The 17,835-nt window shown below is 53.5% G+C and overlaps 1 protein-coding gene across 1 annotated transcript; it reads left to right on the top strand.

Moving 5' to 3' along the window:
- Nucleotides 1-239: 239 nt before the first annotated feature.
- On the top strand, nucleotides 240-17,028 carry LOC138359106 (glutamine-rich protein 2-like). Its single transcript, XM_069317813.1, has 3 exons — nucleotides 240-707; nucleotides 15,423-16,535; nucleotides 16,603-17,028. The coding sequence occupies exons 1-3, from the start codon at nucleotides 240-242 to the stop codon at nucleotides 17,026-17,028; spliced, it is 2,007 nt and encodes a 668-aa protein (XP_069173914.1).
- The last annotated feature ends 807 nt before the right edge of the window (nucleotides 17,029-17,835 follow it).

Consider the following 17,835-nt stretch of genomic DNA (forward strand, 5'->3'; position numbering starts at 1 on the left):
CCTGCATCCTGGGTAACAACCAGGTACCTATTTACTACTAGGTACATTAACATAGCATCAGGTGCAAGAAACTCTTCCCAAATTATTAGTCTCAACCGGGAATCGAACTCTGGTGCCTGGATTATAAGTTGTGGACGCTCTCAGCTGTGAGAGCCTGAGAGTGTACGTACTCGTCTAAGTGAACCAGCCTCGTTAGGTTTGCAGGCCCGAGTGTCTTTTTCGCTAATGAGTGGTTCAAGATGCTTCGCTCATCAGTGGTTCAAGATGCTTCGCTCATCAGTGGTTCAAGATGCTTCGCTCATCAGTGGTTCAAGATGCTTCGCTCATCAGTGGTTCAAGATGCTTCGCTCATCAGTGGTTCAAGATGCTTCGCTCATCAGTGGTTCAAGATGCTTCGCTCATCAGTGGTTCAAGATGCTTCGCTCATCAGTGGTTCAAAATGCTTCGCTCATCAGTGGTTCAAGATGCTTCGCTCATCAGTGGTTCAAGATGCTTCGCTCATCAGTGGTTCAAGATGCTTCGCTCATCAGTGGTTCAAGATGCTTCGCTCATCAGTGGTTCAAGATGCTTCGCTCATCAGTGGTTCAAGATGCTTCGCTCATCAGTGGTTCAAGATGCTTCGCTCATCAGTGGTTCAAGATGCTTCGCTCATCAGTGGTTCAAGATGCTTCGCTAATGAGTGGTTCAAGATGCTTCGCTCATCAGTGGTTCAAGATGCTGCCTCTCATTCATTTGCGATTCTTAGACTACAAAATATTCTGACACAATATGACTCATATTTGTTTCTAATTTTATAATGTTCATCCCCTTGAACATTATTCTTCAATCTATCTTGTTAATTCTACTTAGGATCTTGTATGTCGTTGTCATGTCTGTCCTGTTATTTCTTCCAGCATGGTGAGTTCCAGATCGTCCAGTCCTTCTTCATTACTCAGTACCCTTAACTCATGGACCAGCCTTGATGAATATCTTTAGACCTTCTCAAGTTTGGTTTAGTGTTACTTAAAGTGGGGTTCGATGCCGGAGCATCACTCTTAAGAGTGGCTCCCTCAGGGGGTATATACAGCGCTCACAAGGGATCTTTGTCCACCATGCTGAATGATAACCCCAGGTGTGGTAGTATGGTGCATGCTGACCGAGTTATGCTGCCCCAGTTATGCTGCCCGTCCCGTGTTATGCTGCCAGCGTAATACTGTCCACATTATGCTGCTCGTGTGAGTGCGCGCCTCCGGTGATAGATCTCCAGTTATGTCCACTCCCAACTGGTAAAAACTCTCATTGTTTTTCTCTTTCAGAAGATGAAAGTAGTCTTCCCTTCACCGTGAGGGCTTATTGCTCCAACTCCTAGCCTAATAACCTTCAATTTGTCTGGGTTAATACCTAGAAGACGTCTCTCAGACCACCTCAGTCTTGCTTGGTCTCATTAGCCTATCGTAGTCAGGAAAGGTCTTAGAATGTGTACTCAACTAGTTGTGCTTGCTGGGGTTGAGCTCTGGCTCATTGGTCCCGCCTCTCAACTGTCAATCAACTGGTGTACAGGTTCCTGAGCCTACTAGGCTCTATCATATCTACATTTGAAACTGTGCATGGAGTAAATGTGTGTGTGTGTGTGTGTGTGTGTGTGTGTGTGTGTGTGTGTGTGTGTGTGTGTGTGTGTGTGTGTGTGTGTGTGCGCGTGCGTGGGTGCGCGCGCGCGCGTGTGTGTGTGTGTGTGTGTGTGTGTGTGTGTGTGTGTGTGTGTGTGTGTGCGCGTGTGTGTGTGTGTGTGTGTGTGTGTATGCGTGCGTGCGTGTGTACGTACTTACGACACACACTACATAAATTACATACATTAACATTCTTGGCAACGTTTGCCCCAACAAGTATATCAGATAAAATTCCATCTAAAATTAGAAAATGTAAGTAATTCTTATGAGAGGAGGAGGAGGGCGGCGGGTGGGAGCAGGTTATGTAGCCAGGTAATATGGGCAGACCATCACGCTATCTTGTGAGGCCCAGGCGCACCCGGGGGATTGGGGAGGGGGTGGGAGGGAGAGAGAGGAGAGAAAGTGGTGGAAGGGATAGAGAGGGAAAGGGAAGGTGGTGGCAGGGGTAAGGAAGGTGGTGGCAGGGGTAAGGAAGGTGGTGGCAGGGGTAAGGAAGGTGGTGGCAGGGGTAAGGAAGGTGGTGGCAGGGGTAAGGAAGGTGGTGGCAGGGGTAAGGAAGGTGGTGGCAGGGGTAAGGAAGGTGGTGGCAGGGGTAAGGAAGGTGGTGGCAGGGGTAAGGAAGGTGGTGGCAGGGGGTAAGGAAGGTGGTGGCAGGGGTAAGGAAGGTGGTGGCAGGGGTAAGGAAGGTGGTGGCAGGGGTAAGGAAGGTGGTGGCAGGGGTAAGGAAGGTGGTGGCAGGGGTAAGGAAGGAGCAGAGGAGTATCTGGTGCAAGGTCCCTGAGGATAATTTAGGTACTCACTTTCCACCTGTTTCCCCATTTTCACGTACATCCCGTGCTAAATAGTTCATCTTTATCTACCCCTGTCAATTCCTCTGACAATTTTATAGGTAGTGGTCATGTCTCATCTAACTTCTGTCTTCCAGTGCCGTGAGGTTCAGTTCCAGTAATCTTTCCTCGTAGCTCATTCCTCTCAGCTCAGGTACTAGCCTGGTGGCATACCTTTGAACCTTTTCTAAGTTCGTTCCGTGTTTGATTGTGTGTGAGTGTGTGTATTCATCTAGTTCTGCTTGCGTGGGTTGAGCTCTGCTCTTTCGGCCCGCCTCTCAACTATCAATCAATCAACTATAACTAGCTACTAATTTCCCCCCCCCCCACACACACAGGAAGCAGCTCCGTAGCAGCTGTCTAACTCCCAGATACCTATTTATTGCTAGGTAACAGGACCATCAGAGTTAAAGAAACTTTTGCCTATTTGTTTCTGCCTGGTATGGGAATCGAACCCGGGCCACAGAATTACGAGTCCTGCGCGCTGTCCGCTCAGCAATCACACCCAGTGTTACCAGTGAGTGCGTGTGTGTGTGTGTGCGTGTGCGTGTGCGTGTGCGTGTGCGTGTGCGTGTGCGTGTGTGTGTGTGTGTGTGTGTGAGTGTGTGTGGAGCAGGACCTGGGCAGCAGGGGAGAGTGTGGGGGCTCAGCAAGACCAGCCCAAGACACCAACTCCCACACTACCATGACCTGTCTAATGAGCTCTCTACATTAAACTAACAAGATTAACGTAATCACAGCGGCCGCTACGCCCGCCACGCTGCCTGCGTCGGCGACCAGGCCCGCATGCGTCCCTGCTTCTGCGTCCCTGCTTGTGCGTCCCTGCTTGTGCGTCCCTGCTTGTGCGTCCCTGCTTGTGCGTCCCTGCTTGTGCGTCCCTGCTTGTGCGTCCCTGCTTGTGCGTGCCTGCTTGTGCGTGCCTGCTTGTGCGTGCCTGCTTGTGCGTGCCTGATTGTGCGTCCCTGCTTGTGCGTCCCTGCTTGTGCGTGCCTGCTTGTGCGTCCCTGCTTGTGCGTCCCTGCTTGTGCGTGCCTGCTTGTGCATCCCTGCTTCTGCGTCCCTGCTTCTGCGTCCCTGCTTGTGCGTGCCTGCTTGTGCGTGCCTGCTTGTGCGTGCCTGCTTGTGCGTCCCTGCTTGTGCGTCCCTGCTTGTGCGTCCCTGCTTGTGCGTGCCTGCTTGTGCGTGCCTGCTTGTGCGTCCCTGCTTGTGCGTCCCTGCTTGTGCGTCCCTGCTTGTGCGTCCCTGCTTGTGCGTGCCTGCTTGTGCGTGCCTGCTTGTGCGTCCCTGCTTGTGCGTCCCTGCTTGTGCGTCCCTGCTTGTGCGTCCCTGCTTGTGCGTGCCTGCTTGTGCGTCCCTGCTTGTGCGTCCCTGCTTGTGCGTCCCTGCTTGTGCGTGCCTGCTTGTGCGTGCCTCCTTGTGCGTCCCTGCTTGTGCGTCCCTGCTTGTGCGTGCCTGCTTGTGCGTGCCTGCTTGTGCGTGCCTGCTTGTGCGTGCCTGCTTGTGCGTGCCTGCTTGTGCGTGCCTGCTTGTGCGTCCCTGCTTGTGCGTCCCTGCTTGTGCGTCCCTGCTTGTGCGTCCCTGCTTGTGCGTCCCTGCTTGTGCGTCCCTGCTTGTGCGTCCCTGCTTGTGCGTCCCTGCTTGTGCGTGCCTGCTTGTGCGTCCCTGCTTGTGCGTGCCTGCTTGTGCGTCCCTGCTTGTGCGTGCCTGCTTGTGCGTGCCTCCTTGTGCGTCCCTGCTTGTGCGCCCCTGCTTGTGCGTGCCTGCTTGTGCGTGCCTGCTTGTGCGTGCCTGCTTGTGCGTGCCTGCTTGTGCGTCCCTGCTTGTGCGTCCCTGCTTGTGCGTCCCTGCTTGTGCGTCCCTGCTTGTGCGTCCCTGCTTGTGCGTGCCTGCTTGTGCGTCCCTGCTTGTGCGTGCCTGCTTGTGCGTGCCTGCTTGTGCGTGCCTGCTTGTGCGTGCCTGCTTGTGCGTGCCTGCTTGTGCGTCCCTGCTTGTGCGTGCCTGCTTGTGCGTCCCTGCTTGTGCGTCCCTGCTTGTGCGTCCCTGCTTGTGCGTCCCTGCTTGTGCATCCCTGCTTGTGCGTCCCTGCTTGTGCGTGCCTGCTTGTGCGTCCCTGCTTGTGCGACTGATCTTTCTCATCACAGCTCTACCTGTGTAATGGGTTGTCTCTAACTATTCTAGATCTATTTACCAATTATACGTTAAAATAAAATCTTTTCTTATATTGCTAGCCTCTAGTTTCTATTCATGTCCCATTGAGACTATTTTTTTTACTACCTCAGTTCCCCCGATTATTTTTAATGTTGTTATCATGTCTCTTTCTTCAGTGAAGCGCTGATTCACTAATCGGCATAGCACAAACGTTTCAGCTTTGCCTCATGGCGGATCTTAGGAGGCCTGTATGGCCCGTCTCCAAGTGTCATTCAGAAAGGCGTCTCGTATGCAAACATCTTAAGCCTTCAGTCGTACTTCGCCTGATTGCCAACAGACTGCAATAATTGCTTGGGTTTGACCAATCAGAGCGTAGGTAACATTTTAGCTACCACCGCATGAGAGGTCTACCCCGGGGCAGCTTTCTTGGGTACGATTGGGTCAATCATCTACGAGAAATTATATCAGCTGATGAATGTAAACAATGGAGGTGAGAGAGAGAGAGACATACACAGCTGCTCTTGGCTTAACTACTCGGCTTACATTAAGGTCTGGGCTAGGACCAGGATGAAGGTGCTGGATGGTCAGTAAGCCCTCTACACGTTAAGGTCTTACGAGGCATCCACCAGAGGCATTACCCAGGGTGTTATCAGTGGCATTAAGGCGTCGGAAGCACTTTGATGCCTCAGTATGGTCAGCCACCAGCTGACCTAAACTGCCATTCCTGCAAAACCCATGATCCACTCAACTGTTATACCCAACAAACTGCGGCATTCACGATCTTAATGTCAATTTCGTCTTTGAAGTGTGTGGAAATTATTAGTGTGTAGAGTGCAGGTTGCTCGCGATGGGAACTCTTACCCTGGTGCTCCCATTAGCTGGAGTGAGGTAGTTGAAGGTGGCGTGGTCTCTGGTCCAGTGCCAGCAGGCACTCCTTGGCTCTCCAGGTGACGACACTTGTAGCAGTGCCTCTTACTCCTGGCTTAGTACACAACAGTACATGCCTACTGTCGACTGAGAGGAGCACACACACACACACACACACACACACACACACACACACACACACACACACACACACACACACACACACACACATACACACACACACACAGGATTCACTACAAATGACAAGGAAGTGTGTGAGGAATTGAATAAGAAATTCCAGGAGGTCTTCACCTTAGAACAAGGAGAAATTCCAGAGGTAAGTGAGGGAATAGCTAACCAGGAACCACTGGAAGAGTTTGAGATTACCAGTGGGGAAGTAAGGAAGTGTTTACTAGAGTTGGACGTGACGAAGGCTATAGGCCCAGATGGAATCTCCCCTTGGGTTCTAAAGGAAGGAGCAAGAGAACTGAGCCTACCACTCTCCATAGTGTATAACAAATCACTGGCAACAGGGGAACTGCCAGATATTTGGAAAGCATCTAACGTAGTCCCGATATACAAGAAAGGGGATAGACAGGAGGCACTGAACTACAGGCCAGTGTCCCTAACCTGCATACCATGCAAGCTGATGGAGAAGATTGTGCGAAAAAAACTAGTGGAGCATCTGGAGCGAAGGAACTTTGTAACACAGCATCAACATGGGTTCAGGGATGGCAGGTCCTGCCTCACAGGGTTACTTGAATTCTACGACCAGGCAACAAAAATAAGGCAAGAAAGAGAAGGGTGGGCAGACTGCATATTTTTGGATTGTCAGAAAGCCTTTGATACAGTGCCACACAAGAGGCTAGTGCGAAAGTTGGAGATGCAGGCTGGAGTGAGAGGGAAGGTACTCCGGTGGATAGAGGAATACCTAAGCAACAGGAGACAACGAGTCTGTGTGAGGGGTGAGGTCTCAGATTGGCGAGACGTCACAAGTGGAGTCCCGCAGGGGTCAGTCCTTGGACCTATACTGTTTCTGGTATATGTAAATGATCTCCCAGAGGGTATAGATTCGTTCCTCTCAATGTTTGCCGACGATGCAAAAATTATGAGGAGGATTGAAACAGAGGATGATAGTAGGAGGCTACAAGATGACCTGGATAGACTGAGTGAATGGTCCAACAAATGGCTGTTGAAGTTCAACCCGAGTAAATGCAAAGTAATGAAACTAGGCAGTGGAAACAGGAGGCCAGGCACAGGATACAGAATAGGAGATGAAGTACTTAATGAAACAGACAGAGAGAAAGATCTAGGAGTTGATATCACACCAAACCTGTCTCCTGAAGCCCACATAAAGAGAATAACGTCTGCGGCATATACGAGGCTGGCTAACATCAGAACGGCGTTCAGGAACCTGTGTAAGGAATCATTCAGAATCTTGTACACCACATATGTAAGACCAATCCTGGAGTATGCGGCCCCAGCATGGAGCCCGTACCTTGTCAAGCACAAGACGAAGCTGGAAAAAGTCCAAAGGTATGCTACTAGACTAGTCCCAGAACTAAGAGGCATGAGTTATGAGGAAAGGCTGCGGGAAATGCACCTCACGACACTGGAAGACAGAAGAGTAAGGGGGGACATGATCACAACCTACAAAATCCTCAGGGGAATCGACCGGGTAAACAAGGAGGAACTTTTCAACACTGGTGGGACGCGAACAAGTGGACACAGGTGGAAGCTGAGTACCCAAATGAGCCACAGAGACGTTAGAAAGAACTTTTTCAGTGTCAGAGTAGTTAGCAAATGGAATGCATTAGGAAGTGATGTGGTGGAGGCTGACTCCATTCACAGTTTCAAATGTAGATATGATAGAGCCCAATAGGCTCAGGAATCTGTACACCAGTTGATTGACGGTTGAGAGGCGGGACCAAAGAGCCAGAGCTCAACCCCCGCAAGCACAATTAGGTGAGCACAATTAGGTGAGCACACACACACACACACACACACTAGGTCATAGATTTAAACTAGCTAAACACAGATGCCGAAGAAATATAAGAAAATTCACCTTCGCAAATAGAGTGGTAGACGGTTGGAACAAGTTAAGTGAGAAGGTGGTGGAGGCCAAGACCGTCAGTAGTTTCAAAGCGTTATATGACAAAGAGTGCTGGGAAGACGGGACACCACGAGCGTAGCTCTCATCCTGTAACTACACTTAGGTAATTACACACACACACACACACACACACACACACACACACACACACACACACAGTGTTCAGTATGTGGTATGACAGGGTGATTGTCCTGCCTGTAGAATGTCAACAGCCACGTCACCACCAGCAGCAGGGGTCACCACCACCAGCAGGGGTCACCACCACCAGCAGGGGTCACCACCACCAGCAGGGGTCACCACCACCAGCAGGGGTCACCACCACCAGCAGGGGTCACCACCACCAGCAGGGGTCACCACTACCAGCAGGGGTCACCACCACCAGCAGGGGTCACCACCAGCAGGGGTCACCACCACCAGCAGGGGTCACCACCACCAGCAGGGGTCACCACCACCAGCAGGGGTCACCACCACCAGCAGGGGTCACCACCACCAGCAGGGGTCACCACCACCAGCAGGGGTCACCACCACCAGCAGGGGTCACCACCACCAGCAGGAGTCACCACCACCAACAGGAGTCACCACCAACAGGAGTCACCACCAGCAGGGGTCACCACTACCAGCAGGGGTCACCACCACCAGCAGGGGTCACCACTACCAGCAGGGGTCACCACTACCAGCAGGGGTCACCACTACCAGCAGGGGTCACCACCAGCAGGGGTCACCACTACCAGCAGGGGTCACCACCACCAGCAGGGGTCACCCCCACCAGCAGGAGTCACCACCACCAGCAGGGGTCACCACCACCAGCAGGGGTCACCACCACCAGCAGGGATCACCACCACCAGCAGGGGTCACCACCAGCAGGGGTCACCACCAGCAGGGGTCACCACCACCAGCAGGGGTCACCACCACCAGCAGGGGTCACCACCACCAGCAGGGGTCACCACCACCAGCAGGGGTCACCACCACCAGCAGGGGTCACCACCACCAGCAGGAGTCACCACCAGCAGGGGTTACCACTACCAGCAGGGGTCACCACCACAAGCAGGGGTCACCACTACCAGCAGGGGTCACCACTACCAGCAGGGGTCACCACTACCAGCAGGGGTCACCACTACCAGCAGGGGTCACCACCACCAGCAGGAGTCACCACCACCAGCAGGGGTCACCACCACCAGCAGGGGTCACCACCACCAGCAGGGGTCACCACCACCAGCAGGGGTCACCACCACCAGCAGGGGTCACCACCACCAGCAGGGGTCACCACCACCAGCAGGAGTCACCACCAGCAGGGGTTACCACTACCAGCAGGGGTCACCACCACAAGCAGGGGTCACCACCACAAGCAGGGGTCACCACTACCAGCAGGGGTCACCACTACCAGCAGGGGTCACCACTACCAGCAGGGGTCACCACCACCAGCAGGAGTCACCACCACCAGCAGGGGTCACCACCACCAGCAGGGGTCACCACCACCAGGGGTCACCACCACCAGCAGGGGTCACCACCACCAGCAGGAGTCACCACCACCAGCAGGGGTCACCACCACCAGCAGGGGTCACCACCACCAGCAGGGGTCACCACCACCACCAGCAGGGGTCACCACCAGCAGGGGTCACCACCACCAGCAGGAGTCACCACCACCAGCAGGGATCACCACCAGCAGGGGTCACCACCAGTAGGGGTCACCACCACCACCAGCTGGGGTCACCACCAGCAGGGGTCACCACCACCAGCAGGGATCACCACCACCAGCAGGAGTCACCACCACCAGCAGGGGTCACCACCACCAGCAGGGGTCACCACCACCAGCAGGGGTCACCACCACCACCAGCAGGGGTCACCACCAGCAGGGGTCACCACCACCAGCAGGAGTCACCACCACCAGCAGGGATCACCACCAGCAGGGGTCACCACCAGTAGGGGTCACCACCACCACCAGCTGGGGTCACCACCAGCAGGGGTCACCACCACCAGCAGGGATCACCACCACCAGCAGGGATCACCACCAGCAGGGGTCACCACCAGCAGGAGTCACCACCAGCAGGAGTCACCACCACCAGCAGGGGTCACCACCACCAGCAGGGGTCACCACCACCAGCAGGGGTCACCACCACCAGCAGGGGTCACCACCAGCACCAGGTCACCCCGGGAGGCAATATTCCCCTCCTACATCCCCAATGTTTAAAAGCTTCCTACCTTACACTCCCCGCGGATGGCAGCCAAAGGTTTTAAGCTGCAAATCCACTTGTGTGTGGGGGTCGGCAGCCCATAATATGGGGTAATGGAGGCCCACTTATTCTCTTAGACTCTCATAGACTTTTAACTACAAGCCTAAAAGTCTTTGACGTCACACACGATGCAAAACAACAGCGTCTTAATATGCAATAAAGCTGCCTGAGCCGAACTTAATCTTAGTTCTCAGTTCTTGGTTCTTAGTCTCGGCTTAGCGAGGCTGGCGAGACGAGATTAATTAAGGTTCTGTGGCCATTATCCAAGTCGGAATAATTTATAATTATTATTTTTATCGGGGGACAGGCTGCCTGTGTATGTATAATCGTTAGGTACATATAGAAACCTTCTCTCATGGTCAAACTACTGACCAGCCCCCAGAATGCAATTCTACAACAACAACAGTTGACTAACTCCTGAGTACCTGTATACTACGAGGTGAACACAGGCATTTGGTGAACGGAAACGTGCCCAACCATTTGTCTCGCCCGGGATTCGAACCCGGGATTCCCGACAGTGAGTCATCAAGGATCCCAACTGTACTGCCCAGGTAGACTTTAACGAGATTGTTAAAAGGTATTACAATCCACCACCAGCACCACACTAGACACACTGGGTATACAGTCCACCACCAGCACCACACTAGACACACTGGGTATACAGTCCACCACCAGCACCACACTAGACACACTGGGTATACAGTCCACCACCAGCACCACACTAGACACACTGGGTATACAGTCCACCACCAGCACCACACTAGACACACTGGGTATACAGTCCGCCACCAGCACCACACTAGACACACTGGGTATACAATCCACCACCAGCACCACACTAGACACACACACTGGGTATACAGTCCACCACCAGCACCACACTAGACACACACACTGGGTATACAATCCACCACCAGCACCACACTAGACACACTGGGTATACAATCCACCACCAGCACCACACTAGACACACACACTGGGTATACAGTCCACCACCAGCACCACACTAGACACACTGGGTATACAATCCACCACCAGCACCACACTAGACACACACACTGGGTATACAGTCCACCACCAGCACCACACTAGACACACACACTGGGTATACAATCCACCACCAGCAGCACACTAGACACACACACTGGGTATACAGTCCACCACCAGCACCACACTAGACACACTGGGTATACAATCCACCACCAGCACCACACTAGACACACACACTGGGTATACAGTCCACCACCAGCACCACACTAGACACACACACTGGGTATACAATCCACCACCAGCACCACACTAGACACGCACACTGGGTATACAGTCCACCACCAGCACCACACTAGACAAACTGGGTATACAGTCCACCACCAGCACCACACTAGACACACACACTGGGTATACAGTCCGCCACCAGCACCACACTAGACACACACACTGGGTATACAATCCACCACCAGCACCACACTAGACACACTGGGTATACAATCCACCACCAGCACCACACTAGACACACACACTGGGTATACAGTCCACCACCAGCACCACACTAGACACACTGGGTATACAATCCACCACCAGCACCACACTAGACACACTGGGTATACAATCCACCACCAGCACCACACTAGACACACACACTGGGTATACAGTCCACCACCAGCACCACACTAGACACACACACTGGGTATACAATCCACCACCAGCACCACACTAGACACACACACTGGGTATACAGTCCCCCACCAGCACCACACTAGACACACACACTGGGTATACAATCCACCACCAGCACCACACTAGACACACACACTGGGTATACAATCCACCACCAGCACCACACTAGACACACACACTGGGTATACAGTCCCCCACCAGCACCACACTAGACACACACACTGGGTATACAATCCACCACCAGCACCACACTAGACACACTGGGTATACAGTCCACCACCAGCACCACACTAGACACACACACTGGGTATACAGTCCCCCACCAGCACCACACTAGACACACACACTGGGTATACAGTCCACCACCAGCACCACACTAGACACACTGGGTATACAGTCCACCACCAGCACCACACTAGACACACACACTGGGTATACAGTCCACCACCAGCACCACACTAGACACACTGGGTATACAGTCCACCACCAGCACCACACTAGACACACACACTGGGTATACAATCCACCACCAGCACCACACTAGACACACACACTGGGTATACAGTCCACCACCAGCACCACACTAGACACACTGGGTATACAGTCCACCACCAGCACCACACTAGACACACACACTGGGTATACAATCCACCACCAGCACCACACTAGACACACACACTGGGTATACAATCCACCACCAGCACCACACTAGACACACACACTGGGTATACAGTCCACCATCAACACCACACTAGACACACTGGGTATACAATCCACCACCAGCACCACACTAGACACACACACTGGGTATACAATCCACCACCAGCACCACACTAGACACACTGGGTATACAGTCCACCACCAACACCACACTAGACACACACACTGGGTATACAATCCACCACCAGCACCACACTAGACACACTGGGTATACAATCCACCACCAGCACCACACTAGACACACACACTGGGTATACAATCCACCACCAGCACCACACTAGACACACACACTGGGTATACAGTCCACCACCAACACCACACTAGACACACTGGGTATACAATCCACCACCAGCACCACACTAGACACACACACTGGGTATACAATCCACCACCAGCACCACACTAGACACACTGGGTATACAGTCCACCACCAACACCACACTAGACACACACACTGGGTATACAATCCACCACCAGCACCACACTAGACACACTGGGTATACAATCCACCACCAGCACCACACTAGACACACTGGGTATACAATCCACCACCAGCACCACACTAGACACACTAGGTATACGACACAGGCTCCACGCTCATATAATAGTGAATAAGTACACATTACATGTCCTCCACTTACATATTTATAATTGTATTTGCATGTCCCAGGGTAGTGTGTGTGTGTGTACTAACCTAGTTGTACTCACTTAGTTGTGTTTGCGGGGGTTGAGCTCTGGCTCTTTGGTCCCGCCTCTCAACCGTCAATCAACTGGTGTGTGTGTGTGTGTGTGTGTCAAGACTCCATCTGTGACCCAGCTCTGTGTACTGTGATGTTCTTGTGTTGCGTGCTATAATTCTTCCGCTTGTTCTACTTGTGCTTCTCTGCCTCCAGACACTAACTGTTGTACGTGCTACCCACTTCAGCAGTTCTCCCACCTTACGGTAATCCCTCTATGCTGTATGCTGGCCTTTCATTCTCGCCAACTGTACCTCTTACCCTTTCCCTCTTTTCCCCTCTTCCTTTAGCAGTAAGTACTGCCCTTGGAGCTTGGGGGTTACCTTCCACAGGTTCCTTGGGATCTGCCTCTCTGTGGGTCCGTTTAACTGGTCGGTTTTTCGGCCGCCCTTTGGGTATTTGGGTGTTTTGTCTCACTAGTTCACCTTAGGGTAGGAGACAGTTGTGCACTGGTAAGGGGCACAGGATGCTGTGCAGCACTGGTGCCTCAGTGCAGTGAGGCGCCTTTGCTGTCTCACTGTACTCGCAGATTTCAACACGGTGGTCAACTCGGCAACCAGGAGGCCTGGTCGACGACCGGGCCGCGTGGACGCTAAGCCCCGGAAGCACCTCAAGGTAACCTCAAGGTAAGGTCACTGTCTCGTGACATAGTCACTGTTGACCTCCTCCAGGTCCTGTGTGGAGACCAGGTCGGGCCTAGCTGCTGGGCCCCCACCTCTGCCTGGGTCCTCCCCGACATGTTGCTGCTGGTCTACCCTTAATACAACTTCTACAACAATACCTTGCCATGTCTTTCTCTTTCTTTACCCAGTCAATGTGACCTTGACTGAAGTCTCCCATCACTAGGAACTCTGCTTCCAGTCTTCGGGTTGTGTCTGCCGCCACTTGTAGGATATTTATGCCTAATCTGTTCGTAATTTCGTTATATAGCCTCAGTGCCACACACTAGAAGGTGAAGGGACGACGATGTTTCGGTCCGTCCTGGACCATTCTCACAATCGACTTGAGAATGGTCCAGGACGGACCGAAACGTCGTCGTCCCTTCACCTTGTAGTGTGTGGTCTGGTCAACGTACTTTAGCCCCGTTATTGTGACTCATCGCCTGCATATAGCCTCAGTCTTGTGTGTAAAGGGGGGGGGGGGTGTTGGAGTTCTTTTACATGATATAAATAACGTTTTTTGTGCCAGTTGTAAGAAAGTTATAAAATCAGTAATTCATTAGATGAAGCGGCTGTAAATACCGTAGTTTTAAAAATATTTTTGATAAGATTAATATAACTCATTTCACTTTAGTACAAACATTATGGGAAGGCGGGGCTTGTGAGCTGGCGCTCGACCTTGCCAGCACAGGAAGGAGTGACCATATAGGAGAGTACACCCTCTCCAACACGCTCACTTTACACTAATTAGCCGACCAGCCATCCTGCGGTGACACCACAAGCCAGCAGGTGCAGGTGCAGGAGAGGTGGCGAGAGGTGGCGAGAGGCGGGGAGAGGTGGGGAGAGGCGGGGAGAGGTGGGAAGGGTAAAGAAGAGAGGAAGAGAGAGAGAAGAAAAGAGGAGGAAGAAAGAGAAGAGAGGGAACTGCTGCTTTCCATGACAAGTTACTCACGACATATTTCAAGAATACTGGTTAAGTGTGAAGGGTCCACGAGCCTAGAATATCCTCCGTCCCTCTGTGTTCCCATCCCCTTAACCTGTCTCTCCCCTTAACCTGTCCCTCCCCTTAACCTGTCCTTCCCCTTAACCTGTCCCTCCCCTTAACCTGTCTCTCCCCTTAACCTGTCCCTCCCCTTAACCTGTCCCTCCCCTTAACCTGTCTCTCCCCTTAACCTGTCCCTCCCCTTAACCTGTCCCTCCCCTTAACCTGTCCCTCCCCTTAACCTGTCCCTCCCCTTAACCTGTCCCTCCCCTTAACCTGTCTCTCCCCTTAACCTGTCCCTCCCCTTAACCTGTCCTTCCCCTTAACCTGTCCCTCCCCTTAACCTGTCCCTCCCCTTAACCTGTCCCTCCCCTTAACCTGTCCCTCCCCTTAACCTGTCCCTCCCCTTAACCTGTCCCTCCCCTTAACCTGTCCCTCCCCTTAACCTGTCCCTCCCCTTAACCTGTCCCTCCCCTTAACCTGTCCCTCCCCTTAACCTGTCCCTGCACCCATTAACAAGGCCACAAAGATAATGGGTGGAGGGAGGATAATACCCGGCGCGGCTCCGGGGTTCCGTCCTCAGCACTGATGCAAAATATGAACAACATTCACCGTCTGAATTGTCTCCACCTTCCGGGATTCGAGCCGAGGAATATTTTAACCGCTTTTTCAAGTCGAATTTATAATATTTGTTTCTGTTCTACTTGCCTGTGACGACAAGCGCGCTGCACGCCTTCCTTCTCGACACAAGTGATCAAACGAATTTCTGCAGTATTTCGATAAACAATAAATCCATGTATTTTTATTGTGTGCAGAGACGAAGTGTCCAGCAGCCAGACACAGACAGGGACGGTGTCCAGCAGCCAGACACAGACAGGGACGGTGTCCAGCAGCCAGACACAGACAGGGACGGTGTCCAGCAGCCAGACACAGACAGGGACGGTGTCCAGCAGCCAGATACAGACAGGGACGGTGTCCAGCAGCCAGACACAGACAGGGACGGTGTCCAGCAGCCAGACACAGACACGGACGGTGTCCAGCAGCCAGACACAGACAGGGACGGTGTCCAGCAGCCAGATACAGACAGGGACGGTGTCCAGCAGCCAGACACAGACAGAGACGGTGTCCAGCAGCCAGATACAGACAGGGACGGTGTCCAGCAGCCAGACACAGACAGGGACGGTGTCCAGCAGCCAGACACAGACAGGGACGGTGTCCAGCAGCCAGACACAGACAGGGACGGTGTCCAGCAGCCAGATACAGACAGAGACGGTGTCCAGCAGCCAGACACAGACACGGACGGTGTCCAGCAGCCAGACACAGACAGGGACGGTGTCCAGCAGCCAGATACAGACAGGGACGGTGTCCAGCAGCCAGACACAGGCAGAGACGGTGTCCAGCAGCCAGATACAGACAGGGACGGTGTCCAGCAGCCAGACACAGACAGGGACGGTGTCCAGCAGCCAGACACAGACAGAGACGGTGTCCAGCAGCCAGACACAGACACGGACGGTGTCCAGCAGCCAGATACAGACAGGGACGGTGTCCAGCAGCCAGATACAGACAGGGACGGTGTCCAGCAGCCAGACACAGACAGGGACGGTGTCCAGCAGCCAGACACAGACAGAGACGGTGTCCAGCAGCCAGACACAGACAGAGACGGTGTCCAGCAGCCAGACACAGACACGGACGGTGTCCAGCAGCCAGATACAGACAGAGACGGTGTCCAGCAGCCAGACACAGACACGGACGGTGTCCAGCAGCCAGATACAGACAGGGACGGTGTCCAGCAGCCAGATACAGACAGGGACGGTGTCCAGCAGCCAGACACAGACACGGACGGTGTCCAGCAGCCAGATACAGACAGGGACGGTGTCCAGCAGCCAGACACAGACAGAGACGGTGTCCAGCAGCCAGACACAGAGACGGTGTCCAGCAGCCAGACACAGAGACGGTGTCCAGCAGCCAGACACAGACACGGACGGTGTCCAGCAGCCAGATACAGACAGGGACGGTGTCCAGCAGCCAGATACAGACAGGGACGGTGTCCAGCAGCCAGACACAGACAGGGACGGTGTCCAGCAGCCAGACACAGACACGGACGGTGTCCAGCAGCCAGATACAGACAGGGACGGTGTCCAGCAGCCAGACACAGACAGAGACGGTGTCCAGCAGCCAGACACAGACAGAGACGGTGTCCAGCAGCCAGACACAGACAGAGACGGTGTCCAGCAGCCAGACACAGACACGGACGGTGTCCAGCAGCCAGATACAGACAGGGACGGTGTCCAGCAGCCAGACACAGACAGGGACGGTGTCCAGCAGCCAAATACAGACAGGGACGGTGTCCAGCAGCCAGATACAGACAGGGACGGTGTCCAGCAGCCAAATACAGACAGGAGACAAAGGACACATGAGTGACAGCTGTCAGCAGTGACCCAGCTTGTGAGAATATAAATATACTCCAAAAACATAACGACCAACCACTTGGGCTGGACGGTAGAGCGACGGTCTCACTTCATGCAGGTCGGCGTTCAATTCCCGATCATCCAAGTGGTTGAGCACCATTCCTTTCCCCCCCGTCCCATCCCAAATCCTTATCCGGACCCCTTCCCAGTGCTAGTCATAATGGCTTGGCGCTTCTCCTGATAATTCCTTCCTTCCTTCCTTCCTTCCTTCCTTCCTTCTGAAAACATAAACAAGTGAGTGATGAGGGTAATGAGGGAGAGTAGAGGTGAGGGCGCCCGGACCCGTCCTGCAGGAGTGACCAAACTTGCACCAAGTCGGAGGACAATCGGCAAAAGTTTGGGGTGTATGGAAGGTAAGAGGATGGGGTGTGTAGGGGAGGGGGGGACAGGATGGGGGTGTGTTGGGGATGGGGAGAGTGGGGGAGAAGGTTGTGGAGTGGTGAGAACGAGGAGCGGGGGGAGGGGGGGGGGAGAACACGATACAGGGGACGCAACTCGGGTTTGAGTCGCGTCATGTCATCACAGGGTACCAACACTACCAAGACCTTCGCGGGATCACGGGTACCAACACTACCATACGCTTCAGCTGTCAAAACAAGAGAACCAATATCTCACTGATTTGCATATAAATGAAAGTAATTCTTGTGTTTTCCCAACTACGACTCCCCCCCCCCCCGGGTACAAGTCCCCCCCCCCTCTGGCCACTGGTGACGTCTCGCCAGTCTGAGGCCTCACCCCTCACAGTGACTCGCTGTCTTCT

The sequence above is a fragment of the Procambarus clarkii genome, chromosome 89, assembly GCF_040958095.1.
Source record: "Procambarus clarkii isolate CNS0578487 chromosome 89, FALCON_Pclarkii_2.0, whole genome shotgun sequence".
In the NCBI taxonomy this organism is placed as follows: domain Eukaryota; kingdom Metazoa; phylum Arthropoda; class Malacostraca; order Decapoda; family Cambaridae; genus Procambarus; species Procambarus clarkii.